Source organism: Dipodomys merriami, unplaced genomic scaffold (assembly GCF_024711535.1).
Source record: "Dipodomys merriami isolate MVZ:Mamm:240054 unplaced genomic scaffold, mDipMer1.0.p SCAF_456, whole genome shotgun sequence".
Classification (NCBI taxonomy): domain Eukaryota; kingdom Metazoa; phylum Chordata; class Mammalia; order Rodentia; family Heteromyidae; genus Dipodomys; species Dipodomys merriami.
Genome location: NW_027206020.1, coordinates 831,687 through 850,936, shown reverse-complemented (window position 1 = coordinate 850,936; position 19,250 = coordinate 831,687). Strand labels below are relative to the sequence as shown.

Genomic DNA, 19,250 nt, shown 5'->3' with positions numbered 1-19,250 from the left:
CGCCGGGCAGAGGCCACGCCAGGGAAGGGCGGGCGGGCGGCCTCCCGCGCCCCGCGGGGCCGAGCGCACCGTCCCGCCCGTCGCACCGCCAGCGGACACTCGCACGTCCCGCGCGCGGCGCAGCGGCCCGGGGTGACCCGGCCCAGACACCGGCCAGCGGCGGAGCGCGAGTCCGCGGCCGCGCGCGGCCAGGGCGGGAGGGCGCCGGAGCCCACGAGCCGCTGCCCTCCGTCCGGTCGGGGCCATGGCCAGACCCCACCTTCCCGCCAGTCACCCCGAGGCAGTGCTGCCCGCTTATGGCGCTCATGGACTGGCTGTACACTGGCGGAGCGAGGGGCCCAGCGCGACCCGCGGCGCCGGGGCGGGGGGCGAAGGCGGGAGGCTGCGCAGCCCCGCGGACCACAGCCGGTCCCACGGAGGCGCTTTGGGGCGACTCCGGGCGCTGAGGCGCGCCGGACGCGAGCAGGGCCGCCCCGCCTCGGAGCCGACCGCGCAGGCGCAGCGCAGCCCCGGCCCCGGCGCGCCCGGACCCCGGTGCGCCAGGCGCCCAACCAGCCAGCCCGGCGCCGCGAGCCGCGACCGCTGATTGGCTGCGGCCACGGCGGGGGCGGGTCCCGGCAGAGGGCGGCGGATTCAAGATGGCGGCCAGCAGGCAGAGGCTTTCCCGGCGCAGGCGGGAAAGGCACGGCCTGGGCGGCGGCCCGCGTCCGGTCGCGTCCACTCCAGGCCAGCAGTGGTGGCGAGCACCGGAGCCTGCCTGAGAACTTCTTGCCGCGGCCACGCGAGGAGGGCGCTAACCACTTACCTTCGCTCTTCCGGCCTCGACCTTCCTGCGCCGCCGCTCCTGCTCGTCTTCCTCCATGGTCCCCCGGAGCTCCTCTACGGACACCCGCAGGTGGCGAGGAGACGCGGCGCTTCCCCGCTCTATTTACACTCCCGCCCCTCGCCCGCTCGCCCGCTCGCCCGCCCGCCCTCCTCTGACAACTGTCAGCGCCGTGTCCCCGCCCCTCTGCGCCCCAATCAGGGGCCAACTGCTCGCGCGCATCTGCGCGCTCTGGTGACGCAACGAGGGAGGAGCTCAGGCCTCCGATTGGCTTACTGGCCCGCCCGCCTCCTACGGGCCGACCAATGAGCTGAAGGCAGCTGAAGGGGACTGAGGAAGTAAGTGACCAGCCGAGGACCCGCTGTCCCCGGCCGTGGTACGGGCACCCGAGCGCCCTCAGCTGGCCGCGGGAGCTCCGGCCCGCGGGGCCCGCGCCTCCCTGGTGCTTGGTGAGGCCGGGGGGCTGCCCGGAGGCAGGGCCCGGGCCCCTTCGCCCTAGGCCGCGCGCTGCTCAGAACCACTTGCGAGCCGTCTGCGACGCGGGAACCCGACGGGCCGCGGGCGGCCGGGGCCCTCGACACACGTCGCGCGGTCTGGCGGCCGAGGACGCGGCTCCCTGCTTTAAGGGTGCTGTGCAGAGCGCGTCCTCCCAGACAACAAAGGAGGGAAAACACGGAGATCAGAGCGACATCGCAGTGGTGGGTGGTGGAGAGGCTGGCCAGGGTAGGGTGTGGTGAGGCCGCACCATCCACCCAATTCCCACGCTGGTCCAACCCGGCCGCCTGCTGTCTGCCCAGCGCCTCAAGCCGGTGCTTCATTTTTGGGGCCCTAGGGTTTGAACTCGGGCTCATACTTGTGAAACAGATGCTCGACCACTAGTCACACTGCAGCCACTCTTCCTTTTCTTTTTCTTCTTGTTCAGCTAGCACGCCACCACTTCAGCCACTTGACAGTACTCAAAACTCAGTCACCAAAAACAGGGACCTCAAAGAAACTGTCGCTGCTGGAGCCACAAGGAGCCTCGGGACGGGTCCTGAGATTCCCACATTGAGGGCATTTGGCAAAATAATAAGACCAAAAAAGGTTGGATTTTATTTAACAATGTCCCAACAGTCCTTCATTAATTATAGCGAATATGTCTTGCCTGTAAGTAAAGCCATAATGCGTTGTGTGGAAACCAACATCTTTTTCAACTTTTCTGCAGATCTAAAACTGGTTCTAAAGGAGTGACACTGATCCAGATGCATTATACTCACAGCCTGACATGTTGAAATGGAAGTCCTTCGTACAACTACTTAAGGATAAACAAACTGGTTCTACCATAACCTATTTTAAAAAAAAATTCTGTGGTTGTTTGTTAGTGCATACCTGCAGTCCCAGCATTCAGAAGGCTTTAGCTGAGGAGTTCAAAACTAGTCTGGGCTATATAGTGAGACCTTTTCTCAAAAATAAAGCTAAGAAAGTCATGCCCACTAGAAGGCATGTACCTGATGGTTACCTCCTCGTTTCCCTGAGTTGTTGAACTAAGTTAACTGGCCAATCCACACTCAGACCTACCTGTCAGTCTCCTGGAACTCCCATCAGAAAGACATGGACACACACCAGTGTCTGGATTTGGGGATGGGTCCACTGGAGCTAGTAGTGCGGTTAAAGAGCTCAAGGCACCATCCTCCAGATGGAGGACCAAACTGCAACGGGCAACACCAACCTTTCTGCAGCAACATTAGGTGGAACACTGATGTCACCGGCAAGGCTGGCCCTTGATTCCATGGATCGATGGACAGTCTCCTCTGCCCTAGCCCCTCCCACATCCAGAGAGGCTCCCAGAACCCATGTGGGTCATCATGGATCCACGGTACCTTTAAAACCCCAAAAGCTGAAGTATGAGGGCAACAGAACAACTCAGGAGACAATATTCAGAGTCTGATGGGATTTTCAGGGCTTTGTGGAACTGCTAGCCCTGCCCAGGATCCCCTTGAGTCCAGAGGCCTGGCCCACCTGCTGTCAATGCCCAATTTCATGAATGCGATTCATCCTCCTACTCAGGAGGAATTGGCTCACTTGCAAACCTGGAGCTTAGAACCGCCTTGCATGACCTCATTCCCATGTCTTTGTCTGCCTCATGCAAATCAACTTACTTTTGTCCCCAGCATCCCACTTGACCTGGGGTCCCCTGGGTGTAGGCACTCTTAGCTGCACTCTGTGCCAGGTCACATCAAAGCTGACCTTACCCACAGGAGTGGCTATTATTGGCCCATGTCCTGTGTGAGGCACTGGCCTCTGGTGTGTGTGGGTCCCACCATACACGCAGCTCCAGGTCCTGGTCACCCTACCCCTCTGCCCCAGAGAACTTCCTGAGCCCTCAGGTAGGTCTTCCAGGTGTCCATCTGCACTCCTGTCTTGCTTGAAGGGCTCCCTAGGAGGGTTAAGGGCAGTCCTGAGTGACAGGGTGGTGGGAGTGGCCTCCACCCATTCTTCCAGGCTCTGTCCTGAGAGGGAGGAGGTTCCCCAGGAGAGTCGGAGGTCTGTCCCTCTGTCCTGAGAAGGAGGAGGTACTTGGGGAGAGTCTTAGCTCTGGCCCTACAGTTGCCCCTTTACCTGGCTGTGCCTGTGGTTCTGTGTTGACAGGTAACTTGCATGGAGACTCTCAGTGGAAACCTGGCAACCCCAGTACCTCCCTCCCTGCCTGGCAACGGCCATACACAATCCCAGAGCTGGCCCCAGCACTTCAGTCCAGTGAGGAGATGGTGTCCTCCTGCTCACCCTTCTCACTCCCGAGTCTAGTCTCCAAAACCCCATCCTAGCCATAGCACTGAGGTGCCTGCTGCAGACAACTGAGGACCAGGGCCAAGAGCTGGCCTTAGCCCCTCCCCTCCTGCTGCCATCTCAAACAGTCCCCAGGATGCTGGACTCCTCAGGAGCAGACTCCATGACCCGACTGACACTAAGGCTCCTAGAACAGGTGAGACAGCCCAAACTACTGCCTCTAACTCCTCCAAGGAGACTGGCTTTGGAACTACAGAACAACACTTAATCTGCTTCCCACCCCTATTGGCTGTGCAGATCACAGAACTTACCTAGTTCTAGCCTCATGAAGGAGAAATGTGATTGTTTTGTTTGTTTCTCCTTTGCACTTGGGTAGAACCAAGTAGATTCTAGTAGATTCTGCAATCAGGAGGCAGGCTGTACCTCCAGCAGAGCTCCATGAAGCATGTGTCACTCTTCCAGCTTTTAAAGAAACCTCCCCTGCTTTGGAGACGGCTTGGTACTTACATCTGTGACAGAGGCTGGCCAGGTCCAGTCCCCTGTTCAGCTCTCTAAGGGCGCACTGGAACACCTGGTCCTGGAAGGGCTCTGGGCTTAGGGTCCAGGACCTCAGTGCCCTGAGTGGCCAGTGTTCCATCTGCACTGCTCCATTCCCACTGCCTGCCTCTCACAGGCCTGCACCCGAGGCCATGCTGGCAACAGTCAAAGGTGCCACTAGCCAGGTCTCATCCTGAAAAGTCTGTTTAAGGCTTGCACTTCAGGAATCTTTCTAGAAGAACCCACTAGAATGATCCCTTGCTGTCCATCAGATAACCCTTTGTGTTCAAAAAGGAGCTAGTGCCTCATGTTGAATGTGTACCCAGCACAGTTGGGGTTTTTGTTGTTTTGTTTTGTTTTTGTCAGTCATGGGACTTGAACTCAAGGCCTGGGCGCTGTCCCTGAGCTTTTTCATTCAAGGTTAATACACTACTACTTTCAGCCACAGCACCACTTCCAGTTTTCTTGTGGCTAGTTGGAGATAAGAATCTCACAGCCGGGCTGGGAAGGTGGCTCAGTGGTAGAGCGCTTGCCTTGCATGCCTGAGGCCCTGGGTTCGATTCCTCAGCACCACATAAGCAAAAAGAAAAAAGCCGGAAGTGGCGCTGTGGCTCAAGTGGTAGAGCGCTAGCCTTGAGCTGAAGAGCTGAGGGACAGTGCCCAGGCCCAGAGTTCAGGCCCCACGACTGGACCCCCCAAAAAAAAATCTCACAGCCTTTCCTGCCCGGGCTGGGATCCTCACACTCAGGTCTGGCTACTGGCACTCCTAGAGCTTATGGCATCACTACTGGATACAACAGGTGGGCAGGGTAGATGCCACTCACCAACCTGAGTTAATACCATGCTCATGATGTTTCTCACAGAAGCTGGAACGAGAACGAGAGAACATGGAAGAGGGCTCTGAGGGTGCCCACTTTGTGTCCGGTAAGAGCCTTGAACTTCATGGATCCACAGGGAGGCAGGCCTGTGTAACAGGTGCAGAGCAGTAGCCCTGGGAGCTGCCTGTGCTCTCAACACATTCGATGGAAAGGCTTTTGTAAAACAATACACACCCGCATACCACCATTACCTATACAACTTAGAGGATACACACTCTTGCTAGCATTTTGCAGGTTAAAAAATGAAGTCACGGAGCCAGACAGACCCACATCCTTTAACTCCAGAGTCCGAATCTTGTCCTGTGGAAGGTGGGGTTCAGTCTTCCCTCCTCAGCAGCTGGTGACAGAGTACACATCCAGGCCTATGTCTCTCACCTACGTAAGGGCCTGGGAAAGGGGTAGGAGTGAGTCTTGGTCTTTGGAATTAAAAGCAACTCAGCTATGGTGCTCCAGAAGCTCCAGGGACAGCAGGCAGAACTTAGCGCCCCAATTCTAGGTGGGCCCAAGGAGCCTGGAAGAGCCCAACTCTGTGGCTGTAAATGTATTGGGAGGGGGAAGAGGGGGGGGGGTTGTAGAGCTTCCTTCCAGAGCTTCCTCTCACTCACACATGGAAGGCAGGCCTGCCCTCTCCAGACAGACTGGGGCTAGAACTTGCAGGGAAGCCAGAGCACTATGGAGGCCTCCTGCCTCTCTGAGCCAGGAGGCTACAGGAGTGCTGCTTCAGTGTGGATTGCACAGGGGCCTGCCACGGACTCCCCAGTTGAACTCCCCACGTTGCACCTCAGCATGGCCCTTTCCCTCAGAGTCACCAGCCTCAGTCCTCCTTTCAGATGAGTGTTTAATGAAACCTGAGCCCAGGGGCCCAGGACACCCCAGCACCCTGAGACCTGAGCCAGGACACCCCAGCATCCTGAGACCTGAGCCAGGACACCCCAGAACACTGAGACTGAGCCAGCACACCCCAGCACCCTGAGCCAGGACACCCCAGCACCCTGAGACCTGAGCCAGGACACCCCAGAACACTGAGACCTGAGCCAGGACACCCCAGCACCCTGAGATCTGAGCCAGGACACCCCAGCAACCTGAACCCCGGATACCCCAGCACCCTGAGACCTGAGCCAGGACACCCCAGCACCCTGAGACCTGAGCCAGGATACCCCAGCACCCTGAGACCTGAGCCAGGACACCCCAGCACCCTGAGACCTGAGCCAGGACACCCCAGCACCCTGAGACCTGAGCCAGGACACCCCAGCACCCTGAGACCTGAGCCAGGACACCCCAGCACCCTGAGACCTGAGCCAGGACACCCCAGAACCCTGAGACCTGAGCCAGCACAACCCAGTACCCTGAGACCTGAGCTAGGACACCCCAGCACCCTGAGCCCAGGACACCCCTGTACCCTGAGCCCAGGACACCCCAGCACCCTGAGACCTGAGCCAGGACACCCCAGCAGCCTGAACCCAGGACACCCCAGCACCCTGAGATCTGAGCCAGGACACCCCAGCAGCCTGAACCCAGGACACCCCAGCACCCTGAGATCTGAGCCAGGACACCCCAGCAACCTGAACCCAGGACACCCCAGCACCCTGAGACCTGAGCCAGGATACCCCAGAACCCTGAGACCTGAGCCAGGACACCCCCCCACCCTGATGGATGCATGACATCCCTGACCACCTAGGTCACCAGCAACAAAATGGAGAGTGAGTCTGTCCCTCCCTCCTTCCAGGACAAGACAGGCTGGATGCTGCCCTGCAGAGTGCTCATAGGAGAAGGAAGGACCTGCTGCAGAGACTCTGGGTAGGCCACACACCTTCCAAAAATGCTGAAGCCCTCACCACCACACTCAGACCTCGCCCAGGGGTGGCCTTTTGGACTCCTGGGACAGACTGTGGATTGTGTATAGAAACTAAATTGTGAGCAGCTAAGAGACATCTTACCCACTTCCTTTAGAAAGTAGGTGTAAAGCTGGGTGCTGGTGGCTCACACCTGTAATCCTAGCCACTCAGGAGGCTGAGATCTGAATGAAGATCATGGTTCAAAGCCAGCCCGGGATGACTGTGAGACTTTTTTGTTTTGGTCAGTTGTGGGGCTTGAACTCTGGGCCTTGGCACTGTTCCTGAGCTCTTCAGCTCAAGGATAGCGCTCTAGCATTTGAGCCACAGTTCTACTTCCAGTTTCCTGTGGTTTATTGGAGATAAGAGTCTGGCTTTGAACCGCAATCCTCAGATCTCAGCCTCCTGAGTAGCTAGAAGTACAGGTGTGAGCCACCAGCACCCAGCTTCCATGAGACTGTATCTCCAATAAAGTACTCAGAAAAGACTGGAAGTGGCACTGTGGCTCAAGTGGTAGAGCACTAGCCTTGGGCACAGAGGGACTCAGGGACAGAGCCTAGGACATGTTCAAGCCCCAGGACTGGCAAAAAATAAAATAAATAAGAAAGTGGAACGTGTAGGCTGAATGCTCTGGGTAGTGAGGTAAGAACTGCCTGGTCGTGCATCAAAAGAGGTGATAGGTAAGGCTCAGTTCCCACAGGGTTCTAGGCTCTAGGCACTGAAACCAGGGCACTTGTGTAAACTACACTTGAGAGCAGCAAGATGGCATGAGCCTCGCGACACACACCCCAGAACAGAGGCCAGGGCCTTGCCTGGTGGGAAGCAGATGCTGAAATATGCTGGAAAAGCAATCAGATTTTTTGTCTTGGAAGAAAAAAACAAACTACCAGAACCTTGTTTGAAATTATTTGCTTTTTTTTTTTTTTTTTAGCCAGTTCTGGAGTAAACTCAGGGCCTAGGTACTGTCCCTGAGCCTTTCTGTGCTCAAGGTTAGGCCTCTACCATTTGGGCCACAGTGCCACTTTTGGCATATTTGCTGCATTTTAAAATAAGCAGTCCCACTTTAAAGCCTCCAGCTTTGCTTTTGGAGGCTGGCTCTTGTTCTGAGGTTCTCTACTCAGTTACAGGCCTGAGGGCCCAAGCACACAAGGGTCATGTGCCCTGGGGCAGGAGAGGTGGCATGGGAAAGCCCTGAGGGTGACAGCCCCTTCTCCCAGGCCCTTCTGCTGCCAGCTCAAAGGCCAGCAGGCTCTGTTGACCTTACAGGAACAGCAGCTGCTGGACGAGCACACGGGAACCCTCCCCTGGAGGGAGACACATGAAGGAACCCCCAGGCCAGTCCTGCACAGGGAGGCACCCCCTGTGGGAATGCACTCTGCCACCTCCCCAGAACCAGTGAGGGTCATCCAGCACCCGGTAAGAGGGCTCAGGAAAACACAGCTCCAGGCAGGGGAGGGGGGTCAGAACACAGGCCTCCCAGCAGTGTGGAAGGGGACTAAATAAGTCACCAAGGAAAGGTTGTGTACTGTCAAGGAGATGGAGGCCCAGGCCCTCCGCTTCTCTCCCAGTCAGTGCATCTGCTAGCCAGGGCCCCTGGGGACTCCCATGCATGTCCTCTATTATAGGACAGCCAAGTTGGCAGAATTTAGAACATCTGTCAGCTGATTCAGTCATTGAATACATAGATCTGCCTCTTAATTTGGGAAATGAAAATGACACTGAGCTACCAGTACAGCTCTGTTAACTGACTATATCTAGGTGCTTTAAAGCAGGTTTTCTTATTTATTTATTTATTTATTTTTTGTCGGTTGTGGGGCTTGAACTCTGGGCCTGGGCGCTGTCCCTCAGCTCTTTAGTTCAAGGCAAGTGCTCTACCACATGAGCCACAGCACCATTTCCAGTTTTCTGGTGCTTTATTGGAGATAAGAGTCTCACAGATTTTCTGTCTGGGCTGACTATAAACCTCAATACTCAGATTTCAGCCTCCTGAATAGCTAAGATTACAGACATGAGCCACCAAGGCACCCAGCTTTTAAATCAGAATTGATGAGACCAGGAAATACCTTACTCTGCTGAAAACAGGAAATGTAATAAACATTAAAAATATCATATCCTAGCCAGGTGCTAGTGGCTCACACATACAATCCTAGCTCCTTAGGAAGCTGAGATTGAGGATCACAGTTCAAAACCAGCCTGGGCAGGAAAGTCTATAAGACTCTTATTCTCATTAAACTACCAAAAAAAGAAAAAGAAAGAAAAAAAGGAGTGGGAAGTGAAACTATGGCTCAAGTGGTAGACTGCTAGCCTTGAGTAAAAGAAGCTCAAAGACAGTGCCCAGGCCTTGAGTTTAAGCCCCAGGAAGGCTCCAGGTAGCTCATATTTAAGCCTAGTTACTGAAGAGGCTGAGATCTGAAGATTGTGGTTTGAAGCCAGCCTGGGCAGGAAAGTCCATGAGACTCTTATCTCCAATAAATTATCAAAAAAGCTGGAAGTGGAAGTTCAGGGACAGCACCTAGGCCCCAAGTTCAAGCCCTAAGACTGGCAAAAAAAAAAAAAAAAAGCTAAGAGCCTGGGCCATGGCCAGGGCAGTACAAGGCATAAAATAAATAAACAAATGAACAAATACTGCATCCTGTGTACACCCAGATGCAAACACCTTTCCAGTCTGTTTTCCACTTAAACTGTAGAGTTAGTCATTTGAAGCTCTTGGATGATGGGTGGAGGGATGTGTGGATGGATAATCAGTAGGCAGTGGGTGGGTGAATGAGTAGCAGATGGGTTGAGGAGGGACACTGCGGGCAGCTGATCCCCTGGCTTTTCTCAGGTACCCCAGCCTCCTGCCACCATCATTCAGCAGCTGCCTCAGCAGCCATTCATTGCACAGATTCCTCCTCCTCAGGTCTTTGCCGCTCAAAGATCAGGAAATATTAAGGAAGGTAAGTGATTCATATAATATCATGAGTTTATGAAAATGTGTTCTGACAGGGAATATAATATTTTTATAAGCAGGATAGTCATTAGAATTGCCTTTTGGCAACTCTACATGAAAATATATATATATATTTTGTTGATTGTGGGGCTTGAACTCTGGGTCTGGGCGCTGTCCCTCAGCTCTTCAGCTCAAGGTTGGGACTCTACCATTTAAGCCACAGCACTACTTCTGGTTTTCTGGTGGTTTATTCAGCCTCCTGAGTAGCTAGGCTTACAGGCGTGAGCCACTGGCACCTGGCGATCTACATGTTTTGAAAGGCGGTATTATTCAATAGATGTTTGCATTTCTAGCCCAGCAATCTGTCTATCCCTACCTTGAAACTGGCTTGGTTGACTACTGTAGGTCAGTCTATGCTCTGAGAAAGGCTGCCTTAAGGCCACTGTGGGGTGCTGTTCACACTAGGTTAATCAAACTGTGGTGGTAGTATGTCAGTCTCTAAAGCAAACAAAAACTGTATGTGCATGCATGTTCTTATGCTTGGGGGTGCGTATACTTGTATGCCTTGTCGAAAAAAATGGCAAAGCCCATAGCAAAAAATAAATATTTAAGTAGATAGCTATTTAGTGAAGCAAAGTTTAAATACTCCATTCCTTATTCCAAAACAGATCTCAACAGGATCAAATATTTGAATGCAAAAAGGCAAAATCACTTGGAGTAATAGTATAATTTCAGTTCTACTTGTTAAAACAGCTCTGCAGGGCTGGGAAGGTGGCTCAGTGGTAGAGCACTTGCCTTGCATGCCCGGGGCCCTGGGTTCGATTCCTCAGCACCACATAAGCAGAAAAAAAAAAGCCGGAAGTGGCGCTGTGGCTCAAGTGGTAGAGCGCTAGCCTTGAGCTGAAGAGCTGAGGGACAGCGCCCAGGCCTAGAGTTCAGGCCCCACGACCGGACCCTCCCAAAAAAAATTTTTTTTTAAAAATAAAAAATTTTTTTAAAATTAAAAATAAATAAAATAGCTCTGCATGGTAGTACATGTCTGTAATCCCAGCTAGGGAGGAAAAGACAGCAGGAGATAATTTGAGGCTAGCCAGGACAAAGTGAAACCCTACCTCAAAAAAAGAAAAAACAATAAAGAAAGCATCGAGAGCATAGTTGAAGGGGCAGACGGCTTCTCTAGCAAGCTATAGGCCCTGATCCAATCCCTAATTTCACTAGCACACACACAAAAATACCTCACAACAGCCAGGTGCTGGTGGCTCACGCCTGTAATCCTAGCTACTCAGGAGGCTGAGATCTGAGGATCGCGGTTCAAAGCCAGCCCGGGCAGGAGAGACCGTGAGACTCCTATCTCCAATAAACCACCAGAAAACCGGAAGTGGCACTGTAGCTCAAGTGGTAGAGCGCTGGCCTTGAGCTGAAGAGCTGAGGGACAGCACCCAGGCCCAGAGTTCAAGCCCCACGGCCGACAAAAAAAAAAAAAATACCTCACAACAGTAGACCCTAGTACCATTAATTTCATAGAAAAGAGATATGAATTTATCTGGCAATTTTATTCACTCCAGTAATGTCAAGACCTTCCTTATGTAATCTTTCTATATACCTTTAGAAACACCTATAGAGATCTCTCCATGCTTCATTTCCTGAGAAAGTTCTTATTTTCCTCATTCTTATACACATCTTGCTGGATATTTTTGTTTTTGTTTTACCAGTCCTGGGGCTTGAACTCAGGGCCTGGGCACTGTCCCTGAGCTTCTTTGCTCAAGGCTAGCACTCTACTACTTGAGCCATAGCACAACTTCCATTTTTTCTGTGTATGTAGTAGTGAGGGATCGAACCCAGGGCTTTATGCATGGTAGGCAAGCACTCTATCACTGAGCCACCTTCCCAGCCCACGTTATGCTGGGTATTAAAGTCTAGATTGATAGTTGTGTTCTCTCAACATATGCTAAGGACCCTTGTGATGGCCTTGGTACCACTCTGATAACATGACACTCATTTTTTTAGCATTTACCATTTTGAATAAAAACATGTAACATGAAATTGGCCATCTTTTTTTTTTTTTTTTTTTTTTGGGGTCCGGTCGTGGGCCTGAACTCTGGGCCTGGGCACTGTCCCTCAGCTCTTCAGCTCAAGGCTAGCACTCTACCATTTGAGCCACAGCGCCACTTCCGGCTTTTTTTTTTTTTCTGATTATGTGGTGCTGAGGAATTGAACCCAGGGCCTCATGCATGCAAGGCAAGTGCTCTACCACTGAGCCACCTTCCCAGACCTGAATTGATTTTTTAAATTATTATCTTTAAGTGGTTATACAAACAGATTTCAATTCAGCCAGTCAGCTTGAGGCCAGGGTATCTATCCATAGTCCTTCCGTGCACACCCTCTACTCCCTCTGCACAGCCCTCCTGTGCACTGTCTGGCTGGCCTGCTGATGCGTGCTGTAGGCCCAGTCCTGGGAGGTCAGGCCACAGCCGGGCTGCAGTGAGCACCCTGGCATTGGACCTGACCGCCCTCCAGGGCTAGCGCTGCCGCTGCAGCCCAGGCCGGGCCACTGTTCCTCCTTCAGACAGCGGGCACCCGGCAGATGCTGGCTGCCCCCAGGTCCTGCCTAAGACCCTCCTCAGACCCTCCTACAACCTCCTCATGACATCTTCGGACCTTCTTGGACCTCCTTGGATGCTCCATGGAGCTCCTCAGACCTCCTTGGACCTCCTCAGACCTCCTCTGATGCTCCTTGGACCTCCTCCTGACCTCCTCAGACCTCCTCATGACCTCCTCATGACCTTGACTTCCTCACGACCTCCTTGGATGCTCCTCATGACCTCTGACCTCCTCAGACCTCCTCATGACCTCAACCTCCTCATACCAACCTCGGATGATCCTCATGACCTCCTCGGACCTCCTCACGACCTCCTCATGACCTCCTCATGACCTCCTCGGACCTCCTCAGATCTCCTCGGACCTTCTTGACCTCCTCGGATGTTCTTCGGACCTCCTTATAACCTCCTTGGACCTTCTTGACCTCCTCATGACCTCCTCAGACTTCCTCATGACCACCTCAGACCTCCTCATGACCACCTCGACCTCTTCATGACCTTCTCATGACCACCTCAGACCTCCTCATGACCACCTCATAACCTCCTCAGACCTCCTCATGACCACCTTGACCTCTTCATGACCTCCTCATGACCACCTCGACCTCTTCATGACCTCATGACCACCTCATGACCTCCTCATGACCACCTCATGACCTCCTCATGACCACCTCAGACCTCCTCATGACCACCTCATGACCACCTCGGACCTCCTCATGACCACCTCCACCTCCTCATGACCACCTCGACCTCCTCATGACCTCCTCAGACCTCCTCATGACCACCTCGACCTCCTCATGACCTCCTCATGACCACCTCGGACCTCCTCATGACCACCTCGACCTCCTCATGACCACCTCGACCTCCTCATGACCACCTCGACCTCCTCATGACCACCTTGACCTCCTCATGACCTCCTCAAATCTCCTCATGACCACCTCATGACCACCTCGACCTCCTCATGACCACCTCGACCTCCTCATGACCACCTCGGACCTCCTCATGACCACCTCGACCTCCTCATGACCACCTCGACCTCCTCATGACCACCTCGGACCTCCTCATGACCACCTCGACCTCCTCATGACCTCCTCATGACCACCTCATGACCTCCTCATGACCACCTCAGACCTCCTCATGACCACCTCATGACCACCTCGGACCTCCTCATGACCACCTCCACCTCCTCATGACCACCTCGACCTCCTCATGACCTCCTCAGACCTCCTCATGACCACCTCGACCTCCTCATGACCTCCTCATGACCACCTCGGACCTCCTCATGACCACCTCGACCTCCTCATGACCACCTCGACCTCCTCATGACCACCTCGACCTCCTCATGACCACCTTGACCTCCTCATGACCTCCTCAAATCTCCTCATGACCACCTCATGACCACCTCGACCTCCTCATGACCTCCTCGACCTCCTCATGACCACCTCGACCTCCTCATGACCACCTCGGACCTCCTCATGACCACCTCGACCTCCTCATGACCACCTCGACCTCCTCATGACCACCTCGGACCTCCTCATGACCACCTCGACCTCCTCATGACCTCCTCATGACCACCTCGGACCTCCTCATGACCTCCTCATGACCACCTCATGACCTCCTCATGACCACCTTGGACCTCATGACCTCCTCATGACTACCTCATGACCTCCTCATGACCTCCTCAGACCTCCTCATGACCAGCTCATGACCTCCTCCTCAGACCTCCTCATGACCACCTCATGACCTCCCCATGACCTCCTCATGACCTCCCCATGACCTCCTCATGACCTCCTCAGACCTCCTCATGACCTCCTCAGACCTCATGACCTCCTCAGACCTCCTCATGACCTCCCCATGACCTCCTCATGACCTCCTCATGACCTCCCCATGACCTCCTCATGACCTCCTCATGACCACCTCATGACCTCCTCATGACCTCCTCAGACCTCATGACCTCCTCATGACCTCCTCATGACCTCCCCATGACCTCCTCATGACCTCCCCATGACCTCCTCATGACCACCTCGGACATCCTCATGACCACCTCGACCTCCTCATGACCACCTCGACCTCCTCATGACCTCCTCATGACCACCTCATGACCTCCTCATGACCACCTTGGACCTCATGACCTCCTCATGACCACCTCATGACCTCCTCAGACCTCCTCATGACTACCTCATGACCTCCTCATGACCAGCTCATGACCTCTTCCTCAGACCTCCTCATGACCTCCTCATGACCTCCTCATGACCACCTCATGACCTCCTCATGACCTCCCCATGACCTCCCCATGACCTCCTCATGACCTCCTCAGACCTCCTCATGACCTCCTCAGACCTCCTCATGACCTCCCCATGACCTCCTCATGACCTCCCCATGACCTCCTCATGACCTCCCCATGACCTCCTCATGACCTCCTCAGACCTCCTCATTGTAAGGTCGCTCCTGGATGGCGAGCAGACTCCACGCTCCTCGCAGCAAAGTCTCCACCCAGTACCTGTGTTACCTAAGCAACTGGGACACCTGGAAGAGGTCACATCTGCATCCACTGAGGTCACATCTGAATTTGATGTGGCCACACCTTTCTCCGCCCACACCCTAGATAGGGCCCAGCCCAGGCCAAGACGCCCTCTCTCTGCTCTCTCTGCTCTTTTCTAGCTCTTTCCTCTCTTTCCCAGCTCTCTCTCATTCCCAAGCCTTTTGCCAGCCGCGTGGAGTGCCAACCTTGCCTGGTCCCAGCAGGTCTACTGAATAAACCTACCCCTTACCTGAATACCACTGTGTGGTGCAGTTCTTACTCTGCTACCTCTTTTTAAAAACCTAACACTCATGACCTCCTTGGACCGCCTCAGACCAGCCTCACATGCGCCGCCTCTGGCCACAGGGCAGCACTTCAGAAGACCCTGGGCCCTGGGCTCGGCAGCTCTGGGCCGGGTGGGCGGGCGGGGTTGGCTGCGAGGGGTTGGGCGGGGCGGGGTGGGCGGGGCCGCGGGCGGGGTTGGCTGCGAGGGGTTGGGCGGGGCGGGATGGGCCGGGCCGGGGTGGGCGGGGCCGCGGGCGGGGTTGGCTGCGAGGGGTTGGGCGGGGCGGGGTGGGCCGGGCCGGGGTGGGCGGGGCCGCGGGCGGAGTTGGCTGCGAGGGGTTGGGCGGGGCGGGGTGGGCCGGGCCGGGGTGGGCCGGGCCGGGGTTGGCTGCGAGGGGTTGGCTGTGAGGGGTTGGGCGGGGCGGGGTGGGCGGGGCCGCGGGCGGGGTTGGCTGCGAGGGGTTGGCTGTGAGGGGTTGGGCGGGGCGCGGTGGGCGGGGCCGCGGGCGGGGTTGGCTGTGAGGGGTTGGCTGCGAGGGGTGGGCCGGGCCGGGGTGGGCGGGGCCTCGGGCGGGGTTGGCTGCGAGGGGTTGGGCGGGGCCGCGTGGGCGGGGCCGCGGGCGGAGTTGGCTGCGAGGGGTTGGGCGGGGCGGGGTGGGCGGGGCCGCGGGCGGGGTTGGCTGCGAGGGGTTGGGCGGGGCGGGGTGGGCGGGGCCGCGGGCGGGGTTGGCTGCGAGGGGTTAGGCGGGGCGGGGTGGGCGGGGCCGCGGGCGGGGTTGGCTGCGAGGGGTTGGGCGGGGCGGGGTGGGCGGGGCCGCGGGCGGGGTTGGCTGCGAGGGGTTGGGCGGGGCGGGGTGGGCGGGGCCGCGGGCGGGGTTGGCTGCGAGGGGTTGGGCGGGGCGGGGTGGGCGGGGCCGCGGGCGGGGTTGGCTGCGAGGGGTTGGGCGGGGCGGGGTGGGCGGGGCCGCGGGCGGGGTTGGCTGCGAGGGGTTAGGCGGGGCGGGGTGGGCGGGGCCGCGGGCGGGGTTGGCTGCGAGGGGTTGGGCGGGGCGGGGTGGGCGGGGCCGCGGGCGGGGTTGGCTGCGAGGGGTTGGCTGTGAGGGGTTGGGCGGGGCGCGGTGGGCGGGGCCGCGGGCGGGGTTGGCTGCGAGAGGTTGGGCGGGGCGGGGTGGGCGGGGCCGCGGGCGGGGTTGGCTGCGAGGGGTTAGGCGGGGCGGGGTGGGCGGGGCCGCGGGCGGGGTTGGCTGCGAGGGGTTGGGCGGGGCGCGGTGGGCGGGGCCGCGGGCGGGGTTGGCTGCGAGGGGTTGGGCGGGGTGGGCCGCGGGCCGGGGGCGGCTCGGCCGTGACTCGGGCTCTCCCTTCAGATATGGTGGAGATGATGCTGATGCAGAACGCGCAGATGCACCAGATCCTCATGCAGAACTTGATGCTCAAGGCGCTGCCGCCGGCCCCGGGGCCGCGCCCCGCGCCGCAGGTGGGACTCGGGCTCCGGGACACCGCCCAGCCCAGCCCACCCTACCCCAGCCCGCGCTCGGCTTGACGCGCCCTGTGCTCCGGCCAGGACCCGCGGTGGGCGAGCCCGGTGGTCCCGCGGGCCGAGAGGCCGCCGGCCCCGGTGCACCACCACCACCACTACGCGCCCGTCGCCCCGCCGCGGGCCCCCGCCGGGTACCCGACGTGGACCCCAGGACTCCCGGACGCCGCCGCGCTCCTGCCCGCAGTGAACCACGGGCCCGCGGTCCTGGGCGGGTAAGTCTGAGGAGGGCCTTGGGGGCGGGGCCGGGGTCACGGGGCGGAGTCATGGGGCCGGGGTCACGGGGGCGGGGCCGGGCCTGCCGGGGGGCCGGGCCTGCCGGGGGGCCGGGCCCAGAACCGCGGCCCCCGCTGTGCTCGCTGCCTGTGGAGGAGCCGGGACGGGCGGTGGCCGGAGGCGTGCGGGCAGTGCCCCTCTCGCGAGGATAGCTAGCCGCGCTGGCCTTGGACGAGGGGCGGCTCCCGAGACGCGCTGCCCGCCTTCCAGCCGGCCGGCCGGATCCCTGAGCGGTGACGCCGTCTTGATGAGGAGCCGGAGCTACCGGTGAGCGGGCGGAGCCTGGAGGACAGCCCGCGCAGCCACGGGAGGACGGGCGCGGCGGGCCAGGCCCACCTGGAGCGGTGCCGGGCACACCTCCCCAGCCCAGACACCGCAGACCTGAGCGGCAGGAGCGCGGGCTGGGGTCCCCGCCCACCCCCGGAAAGCAGCACTCCTCTAGGTGGGGGCAGAGAGAAAAACATCAGCTGCATCCCAGCTACTCGGGAGGCTGAGACCGGAGGATCGCGGTTCAAAGCCAGCCCGGGCAGGAAAGGCCGTGAGACTGATCTCCAATGAACCACCAGAAAACCGGAAGTGGCGCTGTGGCTCAAGCCCGTGAGCGCCAGCCTTGAGCTGAAGAGCGCCCAGGCCCAGAGTTCAAGCCCCGCCACCAAACAAAACAAAAACCCCCTATCCATTTGGGTTGGAGACGTAGCTCATTGGTAGAGTGCTTGCCTAGCACATGTGAGGCCCGGGTTCATCAGTGACACATCATGCTGCGCACACATAGAAAAGTCAAACGCAGTAATTGAGACCTGTTTGCCACATGTGTGAGAGGGGGGAAAAAGCAATTTACAGCACATGGATGACAAGATTTGAGTTAAAACACACACACACACAGCTGGGCACTGGTGGCTCATACCTATAATCCTAGCTATTTAGGAGGCTGAGACTTAAGAGTGGTGGTCTGGAGCCAGCCTGGGCTGAAAAATGGAGAACTTCTCTAATTAAACAACAAAAAGCCAGACTGGAAGTGTGCTTCAGGCAGTAGAGTCCCAATACTGGCATATCACACACACAAAATACATATACCTCCCCCACACACACAAGGGCCCCAAACAGACTCTATATATGATGGATCTTGTTTGCACAGCTTTTTCCAAGGAATCAAACACAGGCTGCACTCTGGTTCTTAAAAGCCATGCAGGGACTGGGAAGGTGGCTCAGTGGTAGAGTGCTTGCCTTGTATGCATGAGGCCCTTGGTTCGATTCCTCAGTACCACATAAGCAGAAAAAGCCGGAAGTGGGGCTGAGGCTCAAGTGGTAGAGTGCTAGTCTACAGCTGAACAGCTGAGGAACAGCTGAGGAACAGAGTTCAGGCACCATGACACCCCTCCCCCCCCAAAAAAAAAAAGCCATGCAAGGTGCTGTTTCTTCCATCCATCCATCTCTCCTGGTCCTGTCAGACTCAAGACTCTTACACTATGTTCATGCTTTTTTATTTTTTGGTCTGTAATGGGGCTTGAACTCAGGGCCTGAGCACTGTCCTTGAGCATTTTAGCCCAAGGTTAGTGCTCTACCACTTTGAGCCATAGCACTACTTCCAGTTTTCTGGCTTTTTTTTTTCTTTTTGCTTATGTGGTGCTGAGGAATCGAACCCAGGCCCTCATGCATGCAAGGCAAGCGCTCTACCACTGAGCCACCTTCCCAGCCCAACCACTTCCAGTTTTCTGGTGGTTAATTGGAGATAAGAGTCTCAGGAACTTTCCTGCCTGGGCTGGCTATGAACTATGATCCTCAGGTCTCAGTCTCCTAAATAGCTAGGATCTATAGATGTGCTTACTTTTAATTTTTGTTACTTTTTTTCTTATAAAATTGTTTTGTTTGGGGCTGGGAAGGTGGCTCAGTAGTAGAGTGCTTGCCTCGCATGCATGAGGCCCTGGGTTCAATTTCTCAGTACCATATAAGCAGAAAAAGCCAGAAGTGGTGCTGTGGCTCAAGTGGCAGAGTGCTAGCCTTAAGTTGAAGAGCAGAGAGACAGTGCCCAGGCGCAGAGTTCAAGCCCCATGACTGACAAAAACAAAAAAACTGTTTTTGTTTTTTGTTGGATTTGGAAAAGTAAAAAAAAAAAAGAAAGGAATTTTTTGTATGTTTTTTATTATAAAAATGCTATATAGAGGAGTTACAGTTACCTGAGCAAGGTAATAGTACATTTCCTATTGAGCATTGTTGCCTTCTCCTTTGTTTTCCCCCTTCCATCCCTTCCCTCCCACCTCCACAACTACCCCCTGCC

General features: G+C 56.6%; 2 protein-coding genes across 7 annotated transcripts in view; one reads left to right on the top strand and one right to left on the bottom strand.

Moving 5' to 3' along the window:
• LOC138808578 (pericentrin-like) overlaps positions 1-945 on the bottom strand; it is a 22,423-nt gene extending 21,478 nt beyond the window's left edge. The window contains exon 1 of the mRNA XM_069994866.1: positions 806-945. Coding sequence (XP_069850967.1) covers positions 806-862 — 57 coding nt within the window. The 5' untranslated portion in view covers positions 863-945. The remainder of the gene's footprint in view (positions 1-805) is intronic.
• Positions 662-19,250, top strand: LOC138808579 (uncharacterized protein C21orf58-like). Of its 6 annotated transcripts, XM_069994871.1 has the most exons (11): positions 662-1,161; positions 1,746-1,906; positions 2,028-3,189; positions 3,452-3,785; positions 4,990-5,050; positions 6,731-6,801; positions 8,103-8,252; positions 9,661-9,772; positions 16,530-16,639; positions 16,727-16,914; positions 17,186-19,250. In XM_069994871.1, the coding sequence occupies exons 4-11, from the start codon at positions 3,726-3,728 to the stop codon at positions 17,244-17,246; spliced, it is 813 nt and encodes a 270-aa protein (XP_069850972.1). In that variant the 5' UTR covers positions 662-1,161; positions 1,746-1,906; positions 2,028-3,189; positions 3,452-3,725; the 3' UTR covers positions 17,247-19,250. The 6 variants fall into 6 exon arrangements, with proteins under 6 accessions (XP_069850972.1, XP_069850970.1, XP_069850968.1 ...); XM_069994869.1 differs by lacking the exons at positions 16,530-16,639; positions 16,727-16,914; positions 17,186-19,250 and adding an exon at positions 12,332-15,117 and having other exon boundaries at positions 2,028-2,678; XM_069994867.1 differs by lacking the exons at positions 16,530-16,639; positions 16,727-16,914; positions 17,186-19,250 and adding an exon at positions 12,332-15,117.

What these genes read in the sequence shown, in the direction of transcription:
- LOC138808579 (XM_069994869.1), top strand. Translation starts at nt 3,726, where the DNA reads ATGCTGGACTCCTCAGGAGCAGACTCCATGACCCGACTGACACTAAGG. An exon ending in GGGTGCCCACTTTGTGTCCG is followed by an intron (nt 5,051 to 6,730) that starts GTAAGAGCCTTG and finishes CCCTCCTTCCAG; the next exon opens with GACAAGACAGGCTGGATGCT. An exon ending in TGAGGGTCATCCAGCACCCG is followed by an intron (nt 8,253 to 9,660) that starts GTAAGAGGGCTC and finishes GGCTTTTCTCAG; the next exon opens with GTACCCCAGCCTCCTGCCAC.